Raw genomic sequence first — 26,996 nt, forward strand, 5'->3', positions numbered from 1 at the left:
TGGACGTCCCAACGGGTCTCTCTCTGAGGTGGACGTCCCAACGGGTCTCTCTCTGAGATGGACGTCCCAACGGGTCTCTCTCTGAGATGGACGTCCCAACGGGTCTCTCTCTGAGATGGACGTCCCAACGGGTCTCTCTCTGAGATGGACGTCCCAACGGGTCTCTCTCTGAGATGGACGCCCCAACGGGTCTCTCTCTGAGATGGACGCCCCAACGGGTCTCTCTCTGAGATGGACGTCCCAACGGGTCTCTCTCTGAGATGGACGTCCCAACGGGTCTCTCTCTGAGATGGACGTCCCAACGGGTCTCTCTCTGAGATGGACGCCCCAACGGGTCTCTCTCTGAGATGGACGTCCCAACGGGTCTCTCTCTGAGATGGACGTCCCAACGGGTCTCTCTCTGAGATGGACGTCCCAACGGGTCTCTCTCTGAGATGGATGGACGTCCCAACAGGTCTCTCTCTGAGATGGACGTCCCAACGGGTCTCTCTCTGAGATGGACGCCCCAACGGGTCTCTCTCTGAGATGGACGTCCCAACGGGTCTCTCTCTGAGATGGACGTCCCAACGGGTCTCTCTCTGAGATGGACGCCCCAACGGGTCTCTCTCTGAGATGGACGTCCCAACGGGTCTCTCTCTGAGATGGACGTCCCAACGGGTCTCTCTCTGAGATGGACGCCCCAACGGGTCTCTCTCTGAGATGGACGCCCCAACGGGTCTCTCTCTGAGATGGACGCCCCAACGGGTCTCTCTCTGAGGTGGACGTCCCAACGGGTCTCTCTCTGAGATGGACGTCCCAACGGGTCTCTCTCTGAGATGGACGTCCCAACGGGTCTCTCTCTGAGATGGACGTCCCAACGGGTCTCTCTCTGAGATGGACGTCCCAACGGGTGTGTCCACTGTTCTCTTGTTGACCATCAGTCTTATTCAAACATCATTTAAAGGCCCAACCATAAATTTAAAATGTGATTTTCTTGTGTGTTTTATATATATTTCCACATTGAGGTTGGAATAATACTGCGAAAATGATAACACCCTTTTAGTGTTAGAGCTGTTTGAAAAGATGGCCTGAAATTTCAGCCTGTTTTTGGTGGGATGGAGATTTGGCCTGGCTGGTGACATCACCAGGCGGTATATTAGTTAAGACTAATAACTAGTTCCGTTTTCCACACTCAGACCACTCCCAGACAGTCCTAGAAAAATGATTGCTTGAGAAATTCTTTGCAAAATAAGCTATTTTTTTTGTTTATTTTTGATCATTTTATTTGAAAACAATCACAGTAAAGTACTTAATTGTTACACAGAAATGATTTGAGAGATAAAAACCGCTACATTGGATATTTTAAATCATTGGGACACAGTGTTATATTTCATGTCCATAATTGTCAGTTGTAGCTGGCCTGAGAACTGGTCCAGAAAGGCCAATGTGTCCAGAAAAGGGTCATTATAGTCAAATGCCCTTTTCACAGTTGATTGTAGTGTTTATTACAGTGTACCTGGTATATAGATGATGACCTAACAATTACTCTACCTACAAGTGCTGCTGTCATGTTCTAATGCAGGAGTCTACCAGGTACTACTAGGAGATGCTGAGAGCTTGAGGCATTTTGTGTTGATGTCTCCTTCGTCGTGTTTTCGGATAACTTGTGTCTTCTCCACCTGTGCTCCAGAGCCATCCTTCAGGAAGGTTTGTCAGCTCAGGAATGTCTCTCCATGGTTCCATCTTTAATGGTTCTCTCAAAAACATAGCAAGTGCCCAACTCACAATTTTATTGCCAAGGCAACGTAAGTGTTCTCCACACCTGTTGGTCAAATCAGACATGTAAAATGGACGTGTCAGTGTGTTCATGGTTATATACAGGAGGATTCTTCTACATGACCTTGACAGTGGTAAGCGAAGACAACCAGGAATACAAACTGATATGCTTTGTTTCACCATTGTTTCTATGCATATCAGTTTAGATTCCAGCAGGGTTAGGGTCAATTCCATTTCAATTCAGGAAGAACAATGAAATTCCTATTCTCTTCCAATACTTTTTCAATGAGGAAAATGTGGAATTGGTTTGACTTTCTGAATTGACTGGAAATGGAACCGACCCCAAACTTTGATTCTAGGCTAAAGCTAGGAGTGGGAAGTGGAATTATACATGACAAGGACTCACAGGTTCTGGTCTCTCTCTCTAGCTCCGAGGGTTTCTTCTCCCTCTTGCAGAGCACTCTGGCAACGATGATGATGATGATGAGGAGAGCCACGAGGAAGGTCAGAGCAGACGCCAGCCAGCTGATCACCATAGGGCTCAACACTGGGTCTGGGTCTGGTGAGGGTGGACGCAACACAGATGGACAGACAATATGAGAAGTGATACTTTATATCTTCCAGGTCTGATGAGGGTGGCCACAACCCAGATGGACAGACAGTCAGTATATGAACGTATAAACAGTTTACATTAGAGTTTATCATTATAATTCATTACAACTAAACACCAACTCATCTACTTGTATAATCATCTGTGTTTCTTTCTCTGCATTAGAATCGATAAATAACCTTCACGACACCAATCCACAAGGCCTGAGGTGGTGCCCTAGTAGCCTGGCCTCACGACACCAATCCACAAGGCCTGAGGTGGTGCCCTAGTAGCCTGGCCTCACGACACCAATCCACAAGGCCTGAGGTGGTGCCCTAGTAGCCTGGCCTCATGACACCAATCCACAAGGCCTGAGGTGGTGCCCTAGTAGCATGGCCTCATAACACCAGTCCACAAGGCCTGAGGTGGTGCCCTAGTAGACTGGCCTCATGACACCAGTCCACAAGGCCTGAGGTGGAGCCCTAGTAGCCTGGCCTCATGACACCAGTCCACAAGGCCTGAGGTGGTGCCCTAGTAGCCTGGCCTCATGACACCAATCCACAAGGCCTGAGGTGGTGCCCTAGTAGCCTGGCCTCATGACACCAATCCACAAGGCCTGAGGTGGTGCCCTAGTAGCCTGGCCTCATGACACCAGTCCACAAGGCCTGAGGTGGTGCCCTAGTAGCTTGGCCTCATGACACCAATCCACAAGGCCTGAGGTGGAGCCCTAGTAGCCTGGCCTCATGACACCAATCCACAAGGCCTGAGGTGGTGCCCTAGTAGACTGGCCTCATGACACCAATCCACAAGGCCTGAGGTGGTGCCCTAGTAGACTGGCCTCATGACACCAATTCACAAGGCCTGAGGTGGTGCCCTAGTAGCTTGGCCTCATGACACCAGTCCACAAGGCCTGAGGTGGTTCCCTAGTAGCCTGGCCTCATGACACCAATCCACAAGGCCTGTGGTGGTGCCCTAGTAGACTGGCCTCATGACACCAATTCACAAGGCCTGAGGTGGTGCCCTAGTAGCCTGGCCTCATGACACCAGTCCACAAGGCCTGAGGTGGTGCCCTAGTAGCCTGGCCTCATGACACCAATCCACAAGGCCTGAGGTGGTGCCCTAGTAGCCTGGCCTCATGACACCAATCCACAAGGCCTGAGGTGGTGCCCTAGTAGCCTGGCCTCATGACACCAGTCCACAAGGCCTGAGGTGGTGCCCTAGTAGCCTGGCCTCATGACACCAATCCACAAGGCCTGAGGTGGTGCCCTAGTAGACTGGCCTCATGACACCAATCCACAAGGCCTGAGGTGGTGCCCTAGAAGCCTGGCCTCAGGACACCAATCCACAAGGCCTGAGGTGGAGCCCTAGTAGCCTGGCCTCATGACACCAATCCACAAGGCCTGAGGTGGTGCCCTAGTAGACTGGCCTCATGACACCAATCCACAAGGCCTGAGGTGGTGCCCTAGAAGCCTGGCCTCATGACACCAATCCACAAGGCCTGAGGTGGTGCCCTAGTAGACTGGCCTCATGACACCAATCCACAAGGCCTGAGGTGGTGCCCTAGAAGCCTGGCCTCATGACACCAATCCACAAGGCCTGAGGTGGAGCCCTAGAAGCCTGGCCTCATGACACCAATCCACAAGGCCTGAGGTGGAGCCCTAGTAGACTGGCCTCAAATATGTTTTTGTTGTCTTGGCAACTCAACAACCATAGGAGTAGGCCATACAGCACAAACACATCTGGGATGTAGCACGGCATCACCTCCAATGGACCAGGCTACTGCCCTAGATGTGGACTAGCATGGCCTCACCTCCGATGGACCAGGCTACTGCCCTAGATGTGGACTAGCACGGCCTCACCTCCGATGGACCAGGCTACTGCCCTAGATGCTGACTAGCACGGCATCACCTCCAATGGACCAGGCTACTGCCCTAGATGCTGACTAGCACGGCATCACCTCCAATGGACCAGGCTACTGCCCTAGATGTTGACTAGCACGGCATCACCTCCAATGGACCAGGCTACTGCCCTAGATGCTGACTAGCATGGCATCACCTCCAATGGACCAGGCTACTGCCCTAGATGTTGACTAGCACGGCATCACCTCCAATGGACCAGGCTACTGCCCTAGATGCTGACTAGCATGGCATCACCTCCAATGGACCAGGCTACTGCCCTAGATGTTGACTAGCACGGCATCACCTCCAATGGACCAGGCTACTGCCCTAGATGCTGACTAGCATGGCATCACCTCCAATGGACCAGGCTACTGCCCTAGATGCTGACTAGCACGGCATCACCTCCAATGGACCAGGCTACTGCCCTAGATGCTGACTAGCATGGCATCACCTCCAATGGACCAGGCTACTGCCCTAGATGTTGACTAGCACGGCATCACCTCCAATGGACCAGGCTACTGCCCTAGATGTTGACTAGCATGCCCTCACCTCCGATGGACCAGGCTACTGCCCTAGATGCTGACTAGCATGGCCTCACCTCCGATGGACCAGGCTACTGCCCTAGATGTTGACTAGCATGGCCTCACCTCCGATGGACCAGGCTACTGCCCTAGATGCTGACTAGCATGGCCTCACCTCCGATGGACCAGGCTACTGCCCTAAATGTGGACTAGGGTCAGTTTGTTATATCTGGAGTACTTCTCCTGTCCTATTCGGTGTCCTGTGTGAATCTAAGTGTGCGTTCTCTAATTCTCTCCTTCTCTCTTTCTCTCTCTCGGAGGACCTGAGCCCTAGGACCATGCCCCAGGACTACCTGACATGATGACTCCTTGCTGTCCCCAGTCCACCTGGCTGTGCTGCTGCTCCAGTTTCAACTGTTCTGCCTTATTATTATTCAACCATGCTGATCATTTATGAACATTTGAACATCTTGGCCATGTTCTGTTATAATCTCCACCCGGCACAGCCAGAAGAGGACTGGCCATCCCACATATGCTCTCTCTAATTCTCTCTTTCTTTCTCTCTCTCGGAGGACCTGAGCCCTAGGACCATGCCCCAGGAATACCTGACATGATGACTCTTTGCTGTCCCCAGTCCACCTGACTGTGCTGCTGCTCCAGTTTCAACTATTCTGCCTTATTATTATTCGACCATGCTGGTCATTTATGAACATTTGAACATCTTGACCATGTTTTGTTATAATCTCCACCCGGCACAGCCAGAAGAGGACTGGCCACCCCACATAGCCTGGTTCCTCTCTAGGTTTCTTCCTAGGTTTTGGCCTTTCTAGGGAGTTTTTCCTAGCCACCGTGCTTCTTCACCTGCATTGCTTGCTGTTTGGGGTTTTAGGCTGGGTTTCTGTACAGCACTTTGAGATATCAGCTGATGTACGAAGGGCTATATAAAATAAATTTGATTGATTGATTGATTGACTAGCATGGCCTCACCTCCGATGGACCAGGCTACTGCCCTAGATGTGGACTAGCACGGCCTCACCTCCGATGGACCAGGCTACTGCCCTAGATGTTGACTAGCATGCCCTCACCTCCGATGGACCAGGCTACTGCCCTAGATGCTGACTAGCATGGCCTCACCTCCGATGGACCAGGCTAATGCCCTAGATGTGGACTAGCATGGCCTCACCTCCGATGGACCAGGCTACTGCCCTAGATGTGGACTAGCATGGCCTCACCTCCGATGGACCAGGCTACTGCCCTAGATGTTGACTAGCATGCCCTCACCTCCGATGGACCAGGCTACTGCCCTAGATGCTGACTAGCATGCCCTCACCTCCGATGGACCAGGCTACTGCCCTAGATGTGGACTAGCATGGCCTCACCTCCAATGGACCAGACTACTGCCCTAGATGTGGACTAGCATGGCCTCACTTCCGATGGACCAGGCTACTGCCCTAGATGCTGACTAGCATGGCCTCACCTCCGATGGACCAGGCTACTGCCCTAGATGCTGACTAGCATGGCCTCACCTCCGATGGACCAGGCTAATGCCCTAGATGTTGACTAGCACGGCCTCACCTCCGATGGACCAGGCTACTGCCCTAGATGCTGACTAGTATGCCCTCACCTCTGATGGAGATAGGGAGCGGTTGGCTCTCCCGGGACATGAAGGTTCTCCCGCCCAGCTGGACCTTGTAGAGGCAGTAATAGTAGCCCTCGTTGGAGCGCTGTGCGTTTGAAAAGGTGAAGGTGACGAAGGGAGAGAGGGCGGGCAGCGACTGTCGCACCGTGCCGTTGGAACGGATCAGACGCAGCTGGAAAGAACCTTAGTAAGGAAATAAGATAATGTGACTAAATAGCTACATTTACAAAAAAACGATGTACTACTTGTTCTTGGCTCTACGGACCGGGTTTTCCCATGCACAGCTTAGCCCCAGACTAAAAAAGCTTGCCGACTGGAGAATCTCATTTGAAATGACTCCAGGACAAGGCAAATTGTAAAATGAATCGAATAAATGAATCAAGTTACCTCCAGGGTACTGCTGCTCGGTGGAGCAGGTGATGTTGAAGCTGTGGCCTTTGATGACAGAGCCTGTGGGAGCCTCGATGGACGTGTTGTGCCAGTGCCGAGGGGTGTGCAGCTCCACTGGCGAGATGCGAGGGGAAAACAAGGGGGTCGGGGATCAATTTGACCCCGTCATTGAGTTACAGAATAGATCCAAATTACAAAACACAGTCACAGTCTAGTCATTTTTTTGTTTCTGGAAAAGATGTCAGGACTTCAGACAATACCTTTATCTTTTGTCGTTTTGGTTAAGTGTTTAGTAAGGAGAACATGTTTTGAAAACGGAGTGAAATGAGGCAGTACTACTATCTATCCTGCACATATGAATACTGGACTTTAGCGCATTCCGTAGCAAATCACCCTGTTTTCTTCCATTATATATCTAACTGAACAGGCCCCAGATAACTCACCCACAGTGATGTTGATAGAGTTGCTGGGTGGAGAGCTAAGCAGGGAGGAGGGAGAGCTGCCCTTGATCCTATACAGACAGCTGTAGCTGCCCTGGTGGGTAGCCTCCAGGTCTGACAGAGTCAGCTCCACCCTGGTCTGGGCAGAGTCCACCCTCTGAGTCACCAACGGGGTGGCTATGCCCCTCTTATACAGGTGGAAGTCATTCAGGTGGTGGCCCAGTAGCACAGTACAGCTGAAGCGAACCGCCTCCCCGGCAGAGAAGACAGTGTGAGGGGAGAGCAGGGACAGGGTGGGCATCAACAGTGTACCTGTCAGGGACAAAAGGTATGTTATATATCCATTAGGATAGTTTCTAGCCACATACATTGTCTCAACAACAACAAAAAACACAATCACACCACACGTATATTATCAATTGTTAATCGTTACCATTGATCATATGTATTCCAACATGGAAATGTTTTCTGTCCCATAACAAATCCTCACTATTATAGGTGTCCTTGTCTCCTGTAGCCTGGGGATCTGTTTAAACAGTTTAAACAGATCTGGTACCAGGCTATCGTCCTGGGCCTCAGTCTCACCTGAGCATTTCACCCCAGCGTCATTATTATGGGTGCAGGTGAGGTAACTGTGGAGGACCCTGGGACATCGCGTCAGGCTCGCCTCGTGGCCAGAGCACTGGACGTGCCTCAGCCAGATCTCTCTGGAGCCCCTGCCAAACGCAGCTCCACGCAGGGCATTCTCGGCCAGCCCACAGCCCAGCTCCAGGCACACCACGTCAGCCTCCCTCAGGTCCCAGCCGTGGTCACACACCGTCCCCCACTGGTTTCTCTGGAGCACCTCCACACGCCCCGAACACTCACTGTCCCCATTGACGAGCCGGATGAACGACACACCATCTGCAGAGGGTATCATTTTGAGCAATTCACCGTCTGCATCGACTCCATCCCAAGTAACAAGAGCACAGCCTGTATGGGGAACAGCATAACGAAGAGAGGAAAACATTAGAACTATAACCGTGAAAATACTGCAGAAGAGTCATTGCTACAGTACAAAGCAATACCTTTACAGTATTGGTTATGACACTTGCTCATTACATCAAAAGAGCACATTGAAATACTAAAGCTAGTTCCAGAATGAACAAATTACACCATATTACACCATCAGGCACAGAGCAAAAACATTTAAATTATCTCTGACCGAGCGTACAAAGGACAAGGAGAATCTTCAGCATCTTTGTCACCGTTCCATTCGAGAGATGATGATGATGACGGCTCGATGCGATTTTCTGGGGAACAGACTACTCAAAATGCACCGGACAATGGAGTCCTTCAACTTGACACCACTATAGCTGGCTGGTTAACAAGTCAAAGTATCGCGGCGCAAATACTAGCCGAATGATTTCGGTGTGCTTAGCTCGTACAACTGGCTATAGCATACCTACTGGCGTCAGCTAACTAGCTACATTCCTTCATACGTGTTTAGTCCGTCGCGGTCCTTCTTTTCACATTTAATCACGGATATTTAACATTTTAAACGGAGAGCACTACCCCCTGTCGTTAAAATAAATGTCCATTTAATATCAAACTATTTTTTGAGAGAAGGCGAAGATGATGGTTAGAAACGAGCTAAATAGCATGCTAGCTAACTAGCTAGCATATAGTTATTCTAGTTAGCTAATGGGGTGGATGGCGTAGCTATAGTTAACATTATAGATACAGTATTCTTTATCATCCATATATAATCACTTCAAGGTGTAAATCCTTTCAAACATTTTTTTTTTTTGTTTACGAAAACTAGCTAGACACATGTCCGTGACGCGTTGTATTTACGTCATCACGTATGGAAGCGATTCCCAATCGTTCCATCACACATAGAGAGGAACTTGGAGAAGAGTCCCCTGAGCATGCTGGTCCTGGGGACTCTGTTCACACACAAAGTGTCCGGAGCCCCAGGACAGCAACACAATTAAAGCATAAGAAAACAAATAATTACTTGACACATTGGAAACAATTTAACAAAAACAAAAAAACGAGCAAACTGGAATGCTATTTGGCCCTAAATAGAGAGAAAGTACACAAGTGGCAAAATACCTGGCCACTGTGACTGACCGAAAATTAAGGAAAACTTGTGACTTTCCACAAAGTGACCCAGTGAGCCAGTCAGCGAGCATAGCCTTGCTATTGAGGGAGGCCTCTGTAGGCAGACCTGGCTCTCAAGATAAGACGGGCCATGTGCACACTGCCCACAAAATGAGGTGGAAACGGAGCTGCACTTCCTAACCTGCCAAATATACGACTCTATTAAAGACAGATATTTCCCTCAGATTACACAGACACACAAAGAATTTGAAAACAAATCGATTTTTGATAAACTCCCATATGATATTAGGTCAAATACCACAGTGTGCCGTCACAGCAGCAAGATTTTGTGACCTGTTGCCACGAGAAAAGGGCAACCGGTGAAGAACAAACACCATTGTAAATACGACCCATATTTATGTTGATACACATCCCCTTTAGTGCTTCAATTACTATCACATTGTTTAAAAACTACATAGCCATGATACGACATTTGAATTTCTCTATTCCTTTTTGAAACTTCTGTGAGTGTAATGTTCACTGTTCATTCCAGATTGTTCATTTCACTTTTTTTTTTATTCATCTATATATTTTTGCTTTGGCAAATGTTACCAAATGTTTTCCCCATGCCAATAAAAGCCCCTTTTGAATTGAACTGAACGTTTTCCTCTGGCTTGTGACGACGGGTCTATTCATTACGCCGATTATGTAGCGAAACGTTTCGCCTGTTGCCAAATGGAAATGTTTCGCAATGAAAAAACAAGATTTTCTATTGGACAAATTCATGTAGGTTACCTCCCCGTTTAGTTCTGTTTGCTCTGTTTACTTCCGTTTGGTTCTCAAACTGTAATTGTTTTCTGTTGCAATTGCGTAATGAATACACCCAATGACCATCCCACAAAAAAAAAAAAAAAATTAAGTGTGACCATCCTTCCATCCCACAGACAGAGGTCACTCATTCACCACTAGCTACTCTGCTACAATGTATCCATTTCATACTGTATGTCGAGGATGAAGCTACAGGTCAACACTGAGTATACAAAACATTTAAGAACACCTGCTCTTCCAATGACACAGACAGACCAAGTGAATTCAGGTGAACGCTACGATCCCTTATTGACGTCACTTGTTAAATCCACTTCAAATCAGTGTAGAGATTAAGGGGAGGAGACGGGTTAAAGAATGTGTTTTAATCCTTGAGACAACTGAGACTTGGATTGTGTATGTGTGCCATTCAGAGGGTGAATGGGCAAGACAAACTATTTCAGTGCCTTTGAACAGGGTATGGTAGTAGGCACCAGGCTCACCGGTTTGTGTCAATAACTGCAACATTGCTGTTTTTTAAAGTTTTTTTTATACACTCAATGGTTTCCTGTGTGTATCAAGAATGGTCCACCACCCAAAGGACATCCACACAACTGTGGGAAGCGTTGGAGTCAACATTTGTCAGCATCCCTGTGGAACGCTTACAACCCATTTCGTTACATACACCCGCAATAAAATCTGATAAATATGTGTATGTGACCAATACAATTTGATTTGAACACCTTGTAGAGCCCATGCCCTGATGAATTGAGGCTGTCCTCAGGGCGAAAGGGGGAGGTGTTCCTAATGTTTAGTATGCTCAGTGTATACCACAGTGGGACGAACCGTTGCACATGAAAGTAGCCCATCTTTGGTAGAAAGTAATGACCCGTGTGCAGGCACCAGGCAGGGTAGCCTAGTGGTTATAGCATTGGACTAGTAACCGGAAGGTTGTGAGTTCAAACCCCCGAGCTGACAAGGTACAAATCTGTCGTTCTGCCCCTGAACAGGCAGTTAACCCACTGTTCCCAGGCCGTCATTGAAAATAAGAATTTGTTCTTAACTGACTTGCCTGGTTAAATAAAGGTAAAATAAAAAAATAAAAAGGTAAGGGTAACCCTATTGATGGATGAAAAATATCTCAGGAGAACAAACATTCTTGATGCTCCTTTGATACAGACAGTCCCCCACCAATCACTGAAAGAGCTTTGTCATCCCACCAATTCATCTGACTATATGAGTCAATTGCAGATAACGGGTTGTAAAAAAATATATACAGCTAGTCAAATGACCACGGCATTCGCATTCGTAAGTTCATAACCGAAACCAAAAGTCTCATGTGCGTTATCACCTTTCAACGCAGACACACTGACTTTTAGAGGCTCAATCAGGTATTCGTTTCTTAAAATGTCTCTGCATTTTATCGAGGTTTTTGGAGATATTGTCATATTTAATAATCATCTATTTATTTATGTTAAATGTGAACAGGTTGAGAGCGGACTTGAGTGAAACCATGCAGAGAGAGACTCTGACGATCATTCTCCTTTTACTCTGTGGTAATTCTGCTTTTACTCTGTGGTAATTCTCCTTTTACTCTGTGGTAATTCTCCTTTTACTCTGTGGTAATTCTGCTTTTACTCTGTGGTAATTCTCCTTTTACTCTGTGGTAATTCTGCTTTTACTCTGTGGTAATTCTGCTTTTACTCTGTGGAAATTCCACTTTTACTCTGTGGTAATTCTGCTTTTACTCTGTGGTAATTCCACTTTTACTCTGTGGTAATTCTGCTTTTACTCTGTGGTAATTCTCCTTTTACTCTGTGGTAATTCCACTTTTACTCTGTGGTAATTCTGCTTTTACTCTGTGGTAATTCTCCTTTTACTCTGTGGTAATTCTGCTTTTACTCTGTTGTAATTCTCCTTTTACTCTGTGGTAATTCTCCTTTTACTCTGTGGTAATTCTGCTTTTACTCTGTGGTAATTCCACTTTTACTCTAATAGTATTGTGAATAAGGCTATTACAGTGATTACAATGTCACATTGGGCATAAGGGCTTTATCTATTGTATCTGAATTATACTAAACATGGAGAAACATTAACTGTTATGTGGTTGAGGTTTTGAACAGTGTTACTTTGCCATCTCAAACAGCACTAAATCTCTCTTACTGTCACTCAAAAGTTAAAGAGAAAATGATCATGAATGTTATTACCATGTTACACATATAACAAACTCACTATTTCCTTCCTTGTCTAGCTGGGCTTCCAGGTGACTGTGGAGTAATAGAGTTTCCCGTACTCCATTCTGATATAACCGGTAATCAACAGTGTCCTTATTGGATGAGTGCCAGTCTGTTTCTAATGTGGGACCAGGCTATTCATTTTATTCCCCCGTGTACACTAAAGCATATGCTAGTTTAATTCAATTGTGTTGTCATCAACCTGTTGAGATATATATATATAATTTTTTTTGTTCAGGCTGTATGAAAATGACATGTGCCAGGAGTATCAATGCCTGTGTGGACACACATGGACAGGCCCCCACAGAACAGCTCAAAGGTGAGGAGGACAAAATGTCAGATGTCTTGGTTGTAATACGTTTATACATCATGGATTAGATCATCTTGAGGTTTTATATTTATCCTAAAGTATATACGTCAGCCTCAAAGTCTTTTCGTCATGCATTATCAAAACAACGATAATAATAATACTATATTTATTTATTATATTATTACATTTTTTTTCTCCCCCAAAAATCAAAACTGACTTTTTTTCAATCATTATTACTGCTAACCATCCTGTTTTTCTGTTGCAGGTTGTGTTGTCCACAAATGTAGGAAAATCACCAACCGCTGTGTAGATCAGTTCTTCCAACAGTACCTACCCCTGTTATGTGAGTTAAGTTCATTACAGTTTAGTACTATTACACTGAAATGATTCATTACAGTTTAGTATTATTACACTGAAATGATTCATTACAGTTTAGTATTATTACACTGAAATGATTCATTACAGTTTAGTATTATTACAGTGAAATGATTCATTACAGTTTAGTATTATTACAGTGAAATGATTCATTACAGTTTAGTATTATTACAGTGAAATGATTCATTACAGTTTAGTATTATTACACTGAAATGATTCATTACAGTTTAGTATTATTACAGTGAAATGATTCATTACAGTTTAGTATTATTACAGTGTAATGATTCATTACCGTTTAGTATTATTACAGTGTAATGATTCATTACAGTTTAGTATTATTACAGTGTAATGATTCATTACAGTTTAGTATTATTACAGTGTAATGATTCATTACCGTTTAGTATTATTACAGTGAAATGATTCATTACAGTTTAGTATTATTACAGTGTAATGATTCATTACAGTTTAGTATTATTACACTGAAATTATTCATTACAGTTTAGTATTATTACAGTGAAATGATTAATTACAGTTTAGTATTATTACACTGAAATGGTTCATTACAGTTTAATATTATTACAGTGAAATGATTCATTACAGTTTAGTATTATTACACTGAAATGATTCATTACAGTTTAATATTATTACAGTGTAATGATTCATTACAGTTTAGTATTATTACACTGAAATGATTCATTACAGTTTAGTATTATTACAGTGTAATGATTCATTACAGTTTAGTATTATTACAGTGTAATGATTCATTACAGTTTAGTATTATTACAGTGTAATGATTCATTACAGTTTAGTATTATTACACTGAAATTATTACAGTGTAATGATTCATTACAGTTTAGTATTATTACAGTGTAATGATTCATTACAGTTTAGTATTATTACAGTGTAATGATTCATTACAGTTTAGTATTATTACACTGAAATGATTCATTACAGTTTAGTATTATTACAGTGTAATGATTCATTACAGTTTAGTATTATTACAGTGTAATGATTCATTACAGTTTAGTATTATTACAGTGTAATGATTCATTACAGTTTAGTATTATTACAGTGTAATGATTCATTACAGTTTAGTATTATTACAGTGAAATGATTCATTACAGTTTAATGTTATTACAGTGTAATGATTCCCTCCTCTAACTATGAGAACTGTGTTTTCTAGTGGCACAAAATCCAAAAGTTGCCTCAATTGTCGAACCAAATGCCAGTATGTATCAAAATTGTTTCATTCTAATGACAATGGGTATTTTAAGACAGGGACAGAAATGATTCTAAACTATAAGGGGATGTGAATTTCTTTCATTGAATGAGTTCTCTGTTTGTGTCAACGTAGAGCTTTTCATGGCTGAAATGACAGATGCTTATCTTGAATGCTGGCTCGAGACGACAGACTCCGAAGTCGGAGGTGAGGCAATGTTCAGCAGTCAGTACAATATTTTGATGGTGAATAAACTGTGTGACTGAGTGTCTGTACCTTATGTGATGGTCTGTATATATATCGGCTGTATCTGTTGTTATGTAATGGTATTTGTGTGTATATATACATATATACAGTGGGGCAAAAAAGTATTTAGTCAGCCACCAATTGTGCAAGTTCTCCCACTTAAAAATATGAGAGAGGCCTGTAATTTTCACCATAGGTGCACTTCAACTATGACAGACAAAATTAGAAAAAAAATCCAGAAAATCACATTGTAGGATTTTTTATGAATGTATTTGCAAATTATGGTGGAAAATAAGTATTTGGTCACCTACAAACAAGCAAGATTTCTGGCTCTCACAACCTGTACCTTCTTCTTTAAGAGGCTCCTCTGTCCTCCACTCGTTACCTGTATTAATGGCACCTGTTTGAACTTGTCATCAGTATAAAAGACACTTGTCCACAAACTCAAACAGTCACACTCCAAACTCCACTATGGCCAAGACCAAAGAGCTGTCAAAGGACACCAGAAACAAAATTGTAGACCTGCACCAGGCTGGGAAGACTGAATCTGCAATAGGTAAGCAGCTTGGTTTGAAGAAATCAACTGTGGGAGCAATTATTAGGAAATGGAAGACATACAAGACCACTGATAATCTCCCTCGATCTGGGGCTCCACGCAAGATCTCACCCCGTGGGGTCAAAATGATCACAAGAACGGTGAGCAAAAATCCCAGAACCACACGGGGGGACCTAGTGAATGACCTGCAGAGAGCTGGGACCAAAGTAACAAAGCCTACCATCAGTAACACACTACGCCGCCAGGGACTGCAGTGCCAGACGTGTCCCCCTGCTTAAGCCAGTACATGTCCAGGCCCGTCTGAAGTTTGCTAGAGAGCATTTGGATGATCCAGAAGAAGTTTGGGAGAATGTCATATGGTCAGATGAAACCAAAATAGAACTTTTTGGTAAAAACTCAACTCGTCGTGTTTGGAGGACAAAGAATGCTGAGTTGCATCCAATACCTACTGTGAAGCATGGGGGTGGAAACATCATGTTTCTGGGCTGTTTTTTTGCAAAGGGACCAGGACGACTGATCTGTGTAAAGGAAAGAATGAATGGGGCCATGTATCGTGAGATTTTGAGTGAAAACCTCCTTCCATCAGCAAGGGCATTGAAGATGAAACGTGGCTGGGTCTTTCAGCATGACAATGATCCCAAACACACCGCCCGGGCAACGAAGGAGTGGCTTTGTAAGAAGCATTTCAAGGTCCTGGAGTGGCCTAGCCACTTGAAAATCTTTGGAGGGAGTTGAAAGTCCGTGTTGCCCAGCAACAGCCCCAAAACATCACTGCTCTAGAGGAGATCTGCATGGAGGAATGGGCCAAAATACCAGCAACAGTGTGTGAAAACCTTGTGAAGACTTACAGAAAACGTTTGACCTCTGTCATTGCCAACAAAGGGTATATGACAAAGTATTGAGATAAACTCTTGTTATTGACCAAATACTTATTTTCCACCATCATTTGCAAATAAATTCATTAAAAATCCTACAATGTGATTTTCAGGATTTTTTTTTTCTCATTTTGTCTGTCATAGTTGAAGTGTACCTATGATGAAAATTACAGGCCTCTCTCATCTTTTTAAGTGGGAGAACTTGCACAATTGGTGGTTGACTAAATACTTTTTTGCCCCACTGTATATATAGATATATATATATATATATATATATATACTGTATCGGTTGTTATGTAATGGTCTTTGTGTGTATATATATATATACACTGTATCTGCTTTTAAGTGATGGTCTGTTTGTATACAGTATACTGTATCTGTTGTTAAGTGTGTTTTTGTACTCTATATTCGCCGAGGTGATCATTGATTTAAGTCAGTCTTTCTCTTGCAGGTTGTTTTATGGGCAGACTCATTGATAAGGCACAGCCGTTCATTACCCCTTTGTCTGCATTGATCTTTGATGATCCAGGTCAGACTTATTATCGCCTTAAAAAGTGATATTTCACATTTTAAGTTTTACCTCCTAGAGTGGTGTGGTGTTGATTCATCCCTACAGTTTTGAAGTCCATCCGCCAGCTATTTAGCAAGTTGCTTTAGAGAAATGTGAAAATTATTACCTAGACAACAAGGTTTTCTATGAGTCCTTAGACAACAAGGTATTCTATAAGTACTTAGACAAAAAACTATTCTATAAGTACTTAGACAACAAGCTATTCTATAAGTACTTAGACAACAAGCTATTCTATAAGTACTTGGACAACAAGCTATTATATAAGTACTTAGACAACAAGCTATTATATAAGTACTTAGACAACGAGCTATTCTGGGGGTACTTAGAAAACAAGGTATTCAATAAGAACTTAGACAACAAGGTATTCTATGAGTACTTAGACAACAAGGTATTCTATAAGTACTTAGACAACGAGCTATTCTGGGGGTACTTAGAAAACAAGGTATTCAATAAGAACTTAGACAACAAGGTATTCTATGAGTACTTAGACAACAAGGTATTCTATAAGTACATAGATAACAAGGTATTCTATAAGTACTTAGACAACAAGCTATTATATAAGTACTTAGATAACAAGGTATTCTGGGGGTACTTATATTCTATAAGTACTTAGAAAACAAGGTATTATTTAAGTACTTAGACAACAAGGTATTATATAAGTACTTAGACAACAAGGTATTCTGGGGGTACTTAGAAAACAAGGTATTCAATAAGTACTTAGACAACAAGGCATTCTATAAGTACTTAGACAACAAAGTATTCTATGAGTACTTAGATAACAAGGTATTCTGGGGGTACTTAGACAAGGTATTCTATAAGTAGTTTGAAAACAAGGTATTATATAAGTACTTAGACAACAAGGTATTCTATAAGTACCTTAACAACAAGATATTCTATAAGTATTTAGACAGCAGTATTTTATACAAGTACTTAGACAACAAGATATTCTATGAATACTTAGACAACAAGGTATTCTATAAGTACTTAGACAACAAGGTATTCTATAAGTACTTAGACAACAATATATTCTGTAAGTACTTAGACAACAAGATATTCTATAATTTTCATATCAGTTAAATCTGATCGCTATATATTCCATATTTTCAGTTGCTGTGAGCTGTTGGCTCTTCCATGCTTTGAAAGGAATGGTAAGCTGCTATGGTCAGCTAGATGACAACTACATCAAGGAACTGAGTAAGGCAGATATCATATAATTTATATCATTACACAATTGTATTTAAAAATGTTTACATAAATGTACACATACAAAATGTTCATGTACAGTGCCTTCAGAAAGTATTCGTACCCCTTGACTTATTCCACATTTTGTTGTGTTACAGCCTGAATTCAAAATGGATTACATAGATTTTTTAAATTGTTAAAAAATTTGTAGACGTACCTTCGGCAGTGATTACAGCTGTGAGTCTTCCTGGTTAAGTCTCTAAGAGCTTTCCACACCTGGATTGTGAAACAGTTGCCCATTATTCTTTTCAAAATTCTTCAAGCTTTGTCAAATTTGTTGTTGATCATTTATGGACAACCCTTTTCAGGTCTCTGCCATATATTTTCAAGTAGATTTAAGTCAAAAACTGTAACTCGGCCACTCAGGAACATTCACTGTATTCTTGGTAAGCAACTTGAGTGTTTTAGGTTATTGTCATGCTGAAAGGTGAATGTCTCCCAGTGTCTTAATTATTACAAGCATACCCATAACTTGATGCAGCTACCACTATGCTTGAAAATATGGAGAGTGGTATTCAGTAATGTGTTGTATTGGATTTGACCCAAACATAACACTTTGTATTCAAGACAAAAAGTGAATTGCTTTGCCACATTTTTTGCAGTATTACTTTAGTGCCTTGTTGCAAACAGAATGCATTCTAAGGAATATTTTTATTCTGTACAGGCTTCCTTCTTTTCACTCTGTCAATTAGGTTAGTGTTATGGAGTAACTACAATGTTGTTGATCCATCCTCAGTTTTCTCCCATCACAGCCATTAAACTCTGTAACTGTTTTAAATCACCACTGACCTCATGGTGAAATCCCTGAGTGGTTTCCTTCCTCTCTGGCAACTGAGTTAGGAAGGACGCCTGTATCTTTGTAGTGACTGGGTGTATTGATACACCATCAAAGTGTAATGAATAACTTCACCATGCTCAAAGGGATATTCATTGTCTGTTTTTTTCTATACCTATCTACCAATAGGTTCCTTTCTTTAAGAGGCACTGGAAAACCTCCCTGGTCTTTGTGGTTGAATCTGTGTTTGAAATTCTCATGCTCGACTGAGGGTCTTTATACAGTAGATAATTGTATTTGTGGGGTACAGAGATGAGGTAGTCATTCAAAAATCATGCTAAACACCATTAATATTATTGAGTTCATGTAACTTGTGACTTGTTAAGACATTTTTTACTCCTGAACTTATGTAGGCTTGCCATAACAAAGGGGTTGAATACTTATTGACTCAAGATATCACCGTTTAAAATGTTCAATGAATTTGTAAAAATATAGGAAAAAAAAAATCACAAAATAATATTGAAATCATTCCACTTTGACATAATGTGATGTGTGTAGGCCAGTGACACAACATCTCAATTGAATTCATTTTAAATTTAGGCTGTAACATATTAAAATGTGGGAAAAGCCGAGGGGTATGTGTCACGTTCGTCATAGCGAGGAGACCAAGGCACAGCGTGCTGTGAATACATTTTTTATTTACACGAAGAACACTAAACAAACTAACACCAATAACAAAACGAATGTGAAGCTATAAACACGAGTGCTGACATGCAACTACACATAGACAATAACCCACAAAACCAAACATGGAAAATGGCAACCTAAATAGGATCCCCAATCAGAGACAACGATAAACAGCTGTCTCTGATTGGGAACCAATTCAGGCCACCATAGACCTACATATACCTAGACATACTAAAACCCCATAGATATAGAAAACCCCTAGACAATACAAAAACGAAACAAACCACCCCTCGTCACACCCTGACCTAACCAAAATAATAAAGAAAACAAAGATAACTAAGGTCAGGGCGTGACAATAACTAGTTGTAGCGGTTAACCCCATTCACTCACCAGCCTTAACACTCTTAGAAGAAAAGGTGCCATCAAGAACCTGAACGGGTTCTTTTGGCTATTCACATAGGAGAGAACCCGTCGAACGTGACAGTGTGAATACATTCTGAAGGCGCTGTAGATTCCCTTGGATTGTTTGGCTCTTCTATTGAATTTAAGGGCGGCAGGGTAGCCTAGTGGTTAGAGCGTTGGACTAGTAACCGAAATACCTATTCAACTATTGTTGTATATCTATGGGGTTTTAGTATGTCTAGGTAGGTCTAATGGTGGCCTGAATTGGTTCCCAATCAGAGACAGCTGTTTATCGTTGTCTCTGATTGGGGATCCTATTTAGGTTGCCATTTAACCATTTTTGGTTTTGTGGGTTATGTTCAAATCCCAGAGCTGACAAGGTACAAATCTGTCAAATCTGAACAGGCAGTTAACCCACTGTTCCTAGGCCATCATTGAAAATAACAATTTGTTCTTAACTGACTTGCCTAGTTAAATAAAGGTAATTAAAAACATTATTTTTTAGATTAGTTTCTGTCTGATTGTAAGACGACTGAGTACCCCACCATTTCATACTATTTTCTTTATTTTCCAACAGAAAAAAGGGCAGAGAGAGAGATGAAAGACAATATGTTACGTAAGTAAAATGACATTCATTGTAATGACCGTATTATTTCAAGTCTACACTGAGTGGACAAAACATTAGGAACACCTGCTCTTTCCATGACATAGACTGACCAGGTGAGTGCAGGTGAAAAGCTATGATCCCTTATTGTTAAATCCACTTCAATCGGTGTAGATGAAGAGGAAGAGACAGGTTTAAAGAAGGATTTTTTTTTTAAAGCCTCGAGTCAATTGAGACATGGATTGTGTATGTGTTGCCATTCAGAGGGTGAATTGGCAAGACAAAAAATATTTAAGTTCCTTTGACCAGGGTATGGTAGTAGTTGCCAGCCGCACCAGTTTGAGTTTTGAGCTTTGTGAGCACTATGGTGTTGAACGCTGAGCTCTAGTCAACATGGGCCAGTAATCCCTGTGGACTGCTTTCGAAAACACCTTGCCCCCCACGGGCCTGGGGCCAGGGGCCTGGGGCCAGGGGCCAGGGGCTTCAGCCCCGGTAAGGTGATGCATTAACCTGGCCCTGCTTGTAGAGTCCATGCCCCTGACAAATTGAGTCTGTTCTGAGGACAAAAGGGGGGTGCAACTCAATATTAGGACAGTGTTCCTAATGTTTTGTCCACTCTGCGTATTTATTTAAGTCTACACTGTGATAATAGTTACAAGTTTTCAAATATTACTATTGTTGATAGTCGTATCACTTCATCACTTGTAAATTATGATGCATATATTTTCACACATTTAAGTTGTCTCTTGGAATCAGCAAGGTTTCTGTCTCTTTGCGGTAGGTTATATGACATGCATGAGCAAACCCATGACAAACTGGAACTGGTGTCAAGGACTCTTTGATGATCTTTTTGGTAAGTAATTATAGTGTAAAAAAAAACAACAACAACAACATTAAGATGGCTAGAAATGAAGACCCCAGAAGACGGGGAGATGTTTCTACTTTTTGAAGTATGAGTAGTTTGAATACAACTAGTCGACGGGTTAATTAAAAGCTGTCTAATTTTTTTACTGTGGTTTTACTCTAGCTTCATCACCAAAGAGGAAACGACAGTACAAAGGTAAGTCAATAATAAACACCGTGTCCTGTTCGCATGTTAAGTTCACGTTTAACAGGGTTTCCCTCGCCACTGAGACCTATCTGTAACCTATCCCTTAAATATATATATTTTTTTTTTATTTTCCCCCCTCAAGACTTCCTCATCTGTTCAATCCACGGTGGGATTACTGCAACAGCGAAATGCTAAAACTTGTTTTACGAGGTAATACTCTTTCTTGTGAGGAAATGTATTACATTTCCCTTGTCAAAATGTATTCATTTGTGGTTTTTTTTTTCTTTTCTTGGTTTGTTTTTAGGGGACGGTTATGCATTTGCAGGTTTCCAAAGCAACCGTTGACCAGTAGAAACACGACAAAAAAAATAAATAAATGAATAACGTATTTTGAATGTATCATCCACAAACACAAGAGTTTTATTATACCTTGAAAATCATTATTTTGTTTTATCTTTAACATTTTGAAATGATTTAAAAAAAAAAATGTAAAGCACTAAGACTGTCTTTTATTACATAGACAATGAATAAACATATAAATCACAATTAAATGTTCAACTTTGGATACAAAACACACATGGGATTGTTTTTCAAATCCACAACAATGACTTCACAGTGTTTGCAACCCACTGTATTTAAAATGTCCACAGTATTTTAGTGTCCACATTATTCTAGTGTCCACAGTATTTGTGTCCACAGTATTTGTGTCCACAGTATTTGTGTCCACAGTATTTGTGTCCACAGTATTTGTGTCCACAGTATTTTAGTCCACATTATTCTAGTGTCCACAGTATTTGTCCACAGCATTTTAGTGTCTACAGTATTTTAGTGTCTACAGTATTTTAGTGTCTACAGTATTTTAGTGTCTACAGTATTTTAGTGTCCACAGTATTTTACCGTGTCTAGAGTATTTTACCGTGTCTAGAGTATTTTACCGTGTCTAGAGTGTATATATATATATTTTTGTTGTTGTATTTTCCCCCCTTTTGGTGATATCCAATAGCGATCGTCTCATCGCTTCAACTCCCCAACGGGTTCCGGAGAGGCGAAACATGACCCGAATACTGCGCTTTTTAATCACCAGCCCGCTTAACCAGGAAGCCAGCCGCACCAATGTGTCAGAGAAAACACTGTTCAACTGACGACTGAGGTCATCCTGCAGGTGCCCGGCCCGCCACAAGGAGTCGCTAGAGCGCAAATGAGCCAAGTAAAGGCCACCCGGCCAAACCCTCCCCTAAACCCAGACGACGCTGGGCCAATTGCGCGCCACCCTATGGGACTCGCGGTCACGGCCGGTTGGGATACACACTGGGATCAAACCTGGGTCTGTGGTGACGGGAGGCTGCGCCCACAGTATTTTAATGTTCACAGTATTCTAATGTCCACAGTATTCTACAGTGTTCACGGTATTCTAGTGTCGACAGTATTCTAGTGTTCACGGTATTCTAGTGTCGACAGTATTCTAGTGTTCACGGTATTCTAGTGTTCACGGTATTCTAGTGTTCACGGTGTTCTAGTGTTCACGGTGTTCTAGTGTCCAGGGTATTCTAGTGTCCAGGGTATTCTAGTGTCCAGGGTATTCTAGTGTCCACGGTATTCTAGTGTTCACAGTATTCTAGTGTCCAGGGTATTCTAGTGTCCACGGTATTCTAGTGTCCAGGGTATTCTAGTGTCCACGGTATTCTAGTGTTCACAGTATTCTAGTGTCCAGGGTATTCTAGTGTTCACGGTATTCTAGTGTCGACGGTATTCTAGTGTCGACGGTATTCTAGTGTCCACGGTATTCTAGTGTCCAGGGTATTCTAGTGTTCACGGTATTCTAGTGTTCACAGTATTCTAGTGTCCAGGGTATTCTAGTGTCCAGGGTATTCTAGTGTCCAGGGTATTCTAGTGTCCACGGTATTCTAGTGTTCACAGTATTCTAGTGTCCAGGGTATTCTAGTGTTCACGGTATTCTAGTGTCGACGGTATTCTAGTGTCCACGGTATTCTAGTGTCCAGGGTATTCTAGTGTCCACGGTATTCTAGTGTTCACGGTATTCTAGTGTCCAGGGTATTCTAGTGTCCACGGTATTCTAGTGTCCAGGGTATTCTAGTGTTCACGGTATTCTAGTGTTCACAGTATTCTAGTGTCCAGGGTATTCTAGTGTCCACGGTATTCTAGTGTTCACGGTATTCTAGTGTCCAGGGTATTCTAGTGTCCACGGTATTCTAGTGTCCACGGTATTCTAGTGTCCACGGTATTCTAGTGTCCAGGGTATTCTAGTGTCCACGGTATTCTAGTGTTCACGGTATTCTAGTGTCCAGGGTATTCTAGTGTCCACGGTATTCTAGTGTCCACGGTATTCTAGTGTCCACGGTATTCTAGTGTCCAGGGTATTCTAGTGTCCACGGTATTCTAGTGTCCAGGGTATTCTAGTGTTCACGGTATTCTAGTGTTCACAGTATTCTAGTGTCCAGGGTATTCTAGTGTCCAGGGTATTCTAGTGTCCAGGGTATTCTAGTGTCCACGGTATTCTAGTGTTCACAGTATTCTAGTGTCCAGGGTATTCTAGTGTTCACGGTATTCTAGTGTCGACGGTATTCTAGTGTCCACGGTATTCTAGTGTCCAGGGTATTCTAGTGTTCACGGTATTCTAGTGTTCACGGTATTCTAGTGTCCAGGGTATTCTAGTGTTCACGGTATTCTAGTGTCGACGGTATTCTAGTGTCCACGGTATTCTAGTGTTCACGGTATTCTAGTGTCCACGGTATTCTAGTGTCCAGGGTATTCTAGTGTCCAGGGTATTCTAGTGTCCACGGTATTCTAGTGTTCACGGTATTCTAGTGTCCACGGTATTCTAGTGTCCAGGGTATTCTAGTGTCCACGGTATTCTAGTGTCCAGGGTATTCTAGTGTTCACGGTATTCTAGTGTCCAGGGTATTCTAGTGTTCACGGTATTCTAGTGTCGACGGTATTCTAGTGTCCACGGTATTCTAGTGTTCACGGTATTCTAGTGTTCACGGTATTCTAGTGTTCACGGTATTCTAGTGTCGACGGTATTCTAGTGTCCACGGTATTCTAGTGTTCACGGTATTCTAGTGTTCACGGTATTCTAGTGTTCACGGTATTCTAGTGTTCACGGTATTCCAGTGTCCACGGTATTCTAGTGTCCACGGTATTCTAGTGTCCAGGGTATTCTAGTGTCCAGGGTATTCTAGTGTCCACGGTATTCTAGTGTTCACGGTATTCTAGTGTTCACGGTATTCTAGTGTCCACGGTATTCTAGTGTCCAGGGTATTCTAGTGTCCACGGTATTCTAGTGTTCACGGTATTCTAGTGTCCAGGGTATTCTAGTGTTCACGGTATTCTAGTGTTCACGGTATTCTAGTGTTCACGGTATTCTAGTGTTCACGGTATTCTAGTGTCCACGGTATTCTAGTGTTCACGGTATTCTAGTGTCCAGGGTATTCTAGTGTCCAGGGTATTCTAGTGTCCACGGTATTCTAGTGTTCACGGTATTCTAGTGTCCACGGTATTCTAGTGTCCAGGGTATTCTAGTGTCCACGGTATTCTAGTGTTCACGGTATTCTAGTGTTCACGGTATTCTAGTGTTCACGGTATTCTAGTGTTCACGGTATTCTAGTGTCCAGGGTATTCTAGTGTTCACGGTATTCTAGTGTTCACGGTATTCTAGTGTTCACGGTATTCTAGTGTCCAGGGTATTCTAGTGTCCACGGTATTCTAGTGTCCAGGGTATTCTAGTGTCCAGGGTATTCTAGTGTTCACGGTATTCTAGTGTCCACGGTATTCTAGTGTTCACGGTATTCTAGTGTTCACGGTATTCTAGTGTCCACGGTCCATTCCAAACAAAGTTGATGCAACTTGTTATGAGGATGTTGTAGTAAATCAGACTACATTTGATAAGAGTTGGGCGTAATATATATATATATCCTTCTCAGTCTTTGCATAGGGTTTTCACTTTTGATTGAACCACTATGTAAAGTGTAGTTTGGTATGGAGTTGTGAAGTGAGAAAATCCAGTTGACATTCAGCATCTTTTTACTGTAGACCACCAAGTGAAATCCATAACACCAAAACAATCCAGTCCATCTTTTACTGTAGACCACCAAGGGAAATCCATAACACCAAAACAATCCAGTCCATCTTTTACTGTAGACCACCAAGGGAAATCCATAACACCAAAATAATCCAGTCCATCTTTTACTGTAGACCACCAAGTGAAATCCATAACACCAAAAAAATCCAGTCCATCTTTTACTGTAGACCACCAAGGGAAATCCATAACACCAAAACAATCCAGTCCATCTTTTACTGTAGACCACCAAGGGAAATCCATAACACCAAAACAATCCAGTCCATCTTTTACTGTAGACCACCAAGGGAAATCCATAACACCAAAACAATCCAGTCCATCTTTTACTGTAGACCACCAAGTGAAATCCATAACACCAAAACAATCCAGTCCATCTTTTACTGTAGACCACCAAGGGAAATCCATAACACCAAAACAATCCAGTCCATCTTTTTACTGTAGACCACCAAGTGAAATCCATAACACCAAAACAATCCAGTCCATCTTTTTACTGTAGACCACCAAGTGAAATCCATAACACCAAAACAATCCAGTCCATCTTTTTACTGTAGACCACCAAGTGAAATCCATAACACCAAAACAATCCAGTCCATCTTTTACTGTAGACCACCAAGTGAAATCCATAACACCAAAACAATCCAGTCCATCTTTTACTGTAGACCACCAAGGGAAATCCATAACACCAAAACAATCCAGTCCATCTTTTTACTGTAGACCACCAAGTGAAATCCATAACACCAAAAAAATCCAGTCCATCTTTTACTGTAGACCACCAAGTGAAATCCATAACACCAAAACAATCCAGTCCATCTTTTACTGTAGACCACCAAGGGAAATCCATAACACCAAAACAATCCAGTCCATCTTTTTACTGTAGACCACCAAGTGAAATCCATAACACCAAAACAATCCAGTCCATCTTTTACTGTAGACCACCAAGTGAAATCCATAACACCAAAATAATCCAGTCCATCTTTTACTGTAGACCACCAAGTGAAATCCATAACACCACAAGTCTATATTTTCCAACCAGGTTACTGTAGTATGACACCATTCAAAAACAATCCAGTCCATCTTTTACTGTAGACCACCAAGTGAAATCCATAACACCAAAACAATCCAGTCCATCTTTTACTGTAGACCACCAAGTGAAATCCATAACACAAAAACAATCCAGTCCATCTTTTACTGTAGACCACCAAGTGAAATCCATAACACCACAAGTCTGTATTTTCCAACCAGGTTACTGTAGTATGACACCATTCAAAAACAAATGAACCAAACCACTTATTGATGCAATTTTATTGAGCCACTGGTCAAATAAGCATTCACGTTGTCGTTATATTGTAAAAGATGACCATGTTCTTTAACAAACACAATATTACAGATTCATCTGTATTCGTCATGTAAAATATGATGCATTACTCAGCGATAATTCTAATCAAAACTTCACCGTGTGGTAGTGAATAAATAAACTATCATGAGTGTGTGTGTGTGCTTTTGCCTGGCAAATAACAACTCTAGCTATGCCTCCACCTTCTTTCTCATCATTAGTGTGAAATAAAATAACCTGTAATGAAATAACCTGTAATGAAATAGCCTGTAATGAAATAGCCTGTAATGAAATAACCT

General features: G+C 42.4%; 3 protein-coding genes across 6 annotated transcripts in view; 1 reads left to right on the forward strand and 2 right to left on the reverse strand.

Annotated features, from left to right (window-relative positions):
• Window positions 1-1,244: 1,244 nt before the first annotated feature.
• On the reverse strand, window positions 1,245-9,090 carry si:ch211-150o23.3. Of its 2 annotated transcripts, none has more exons than XM_021567037.2 (7): window positions 8,446-9,090; window positions 7,818-8,204; window positions 7,236-7,544; window positions 6,790-6,906; window positions 6,388-6,585; window positions 2,162-2,314; window positions 1,245-1,801 (listed from the first exon to the last, which is right to left on the reverse strand). In XM_021567037.2, the coding sequence occupies exons 1-7, from the start codon at window positions 8,468-8,470 to the stop codon at window positions 1,761-1,763; spliced, it is 1,230 nt and encodes a 409-aa protein (XP_021422712.1). In that variant the 5' UTR covers window positions 8,471-9,090; the 3' UTR covers window positions 1,245-1,760. The 2 variants fall into 2 exon arrangements, with proteins under 2 accessions (XP_021422712.1, XP_021422711.1); XM_021567036.2 differs by having other exon boundaries at window positions 8,437-9,090.
• LOC110492608 lies at window positions 7,449-21,814 on the forward strand. 3 transcript variants are annotated; one of them, XM_036947759.1, is made up of 14 exons: window positions 7,449-7,560; window positions 11,610-11,677; window positions 12,373-12,432; window positions 12,594-12,674; window positions 12,931-13,008; window positions 14,224-14,268; window positions 14,395-14,466; window positions 16,388-16,465; window positions 17,615-17,701; window positions 20,191-20,229; window positions 20,999-21,070; window positions 21,245-21,277; window positions 21,411-21,478; window positions 21,573-21,814. In XM_036947759.1, the coding sequence occupies exons 2-13, from the start codon at window positions 11,635-11,637 to the stop codon at window positions 21,461-21,463; spliced, it is 741 nt and encodes a 246-aa protein (XP_036803654.1). In that variant the 5' UTR covers window positions 7,449-7,560; window positions 11,610-11,634; the 3' UTR covers window positions 21,464-21,478; window positions 21,573-21,814. The 3 variants fall into 3 exon arrangements, with proteins under 3 accessions (XP_036803654.1, XP_036803653.1, XP_036803655.1); XM_036947758.1 differs by lacking the exon at window positions 7,449-7,560 and adding an exon at window positions 11,238-11,512; XM_036947760.1 differs by lacking the exon at window positions 7,449-7,560 and having other exon boundaries at window positions 11,635-11,699.
• A 2,432-nt stretch (window positions 21,815-24,246) lies between these two features.
• The window catches only part of LOC110491162 (solute carrier family 25 member 33), a 28,866-nt gene continuing 26,116 nt past the window's right edge, over window positions 24,247-26,996 (reverse strand). The window contains exon 9 of the transcript XR_005036623.1: window positions 24,247-26,934. The gene's annotated coding sequence lies outside the window, so the exon portion shown is untranslated. The remainder of the gene's footprint in view (window positions 26,935-26,996) is intronic.

This window comes from Oncorhynchus mykiss, chromosome 16, assembly GCF_013265735.2.
Source record: "Oncorhynchus mykiss isolate Arlee chromosome 16, USDA_OmykA_1.1, whole genome shotgun sequence".
In the NCBI taxonomy this organism is placed as follows: Eukaryota; Metazoa; Chordata; class Actinopteri; order Salmoniformes; family Salmonidae; genus Oncorhynchus; species Oncorhynchus mykiss.

Coding starts and splice junctions, on each gene's coding strand:
- si:ch211-150o23.3 (XM_021567036.2), bottom strand. CDS start 8,470: ATGCTGAAGATTCTCCTTGTCCTTTGTACGCTCG. Junction 7,545..7,817: donor CGCTGGGGTGAAATGCTCAG/GTGAGACTGAGG, acceptor TGTCCCTGACAG/GTACACTGTTGATGCCCACC. Junction 6,586..6,789: donor CGAGCAGCAGTACCCTGGAG/GTAACTTGATTC, acceptor TTCCTTACTAAG/GTTCTTTCCAGCTGCGTCTG.
- LOC110492608 (XM_036947759.1), top strand. CDS start 11,635: ATGCAGAGAGAGACTCTGACGATCATTCTCCTTTTACTCTGTG. Junction 17,702..20,190: donor CAACTACATCAAGGAACTGA/GTAAGGCAGATA, acceptor ATTTTCCAACAG/AAAAAAGGGCAGAGAGAGAG. Junction 21,071..21,244: donor ACTCTTTGATGATCTTTTTG/GTAAGTAATTAT, acceptor GTTTTACTCTAG/CTTCATCACCAAAGAGGAAA.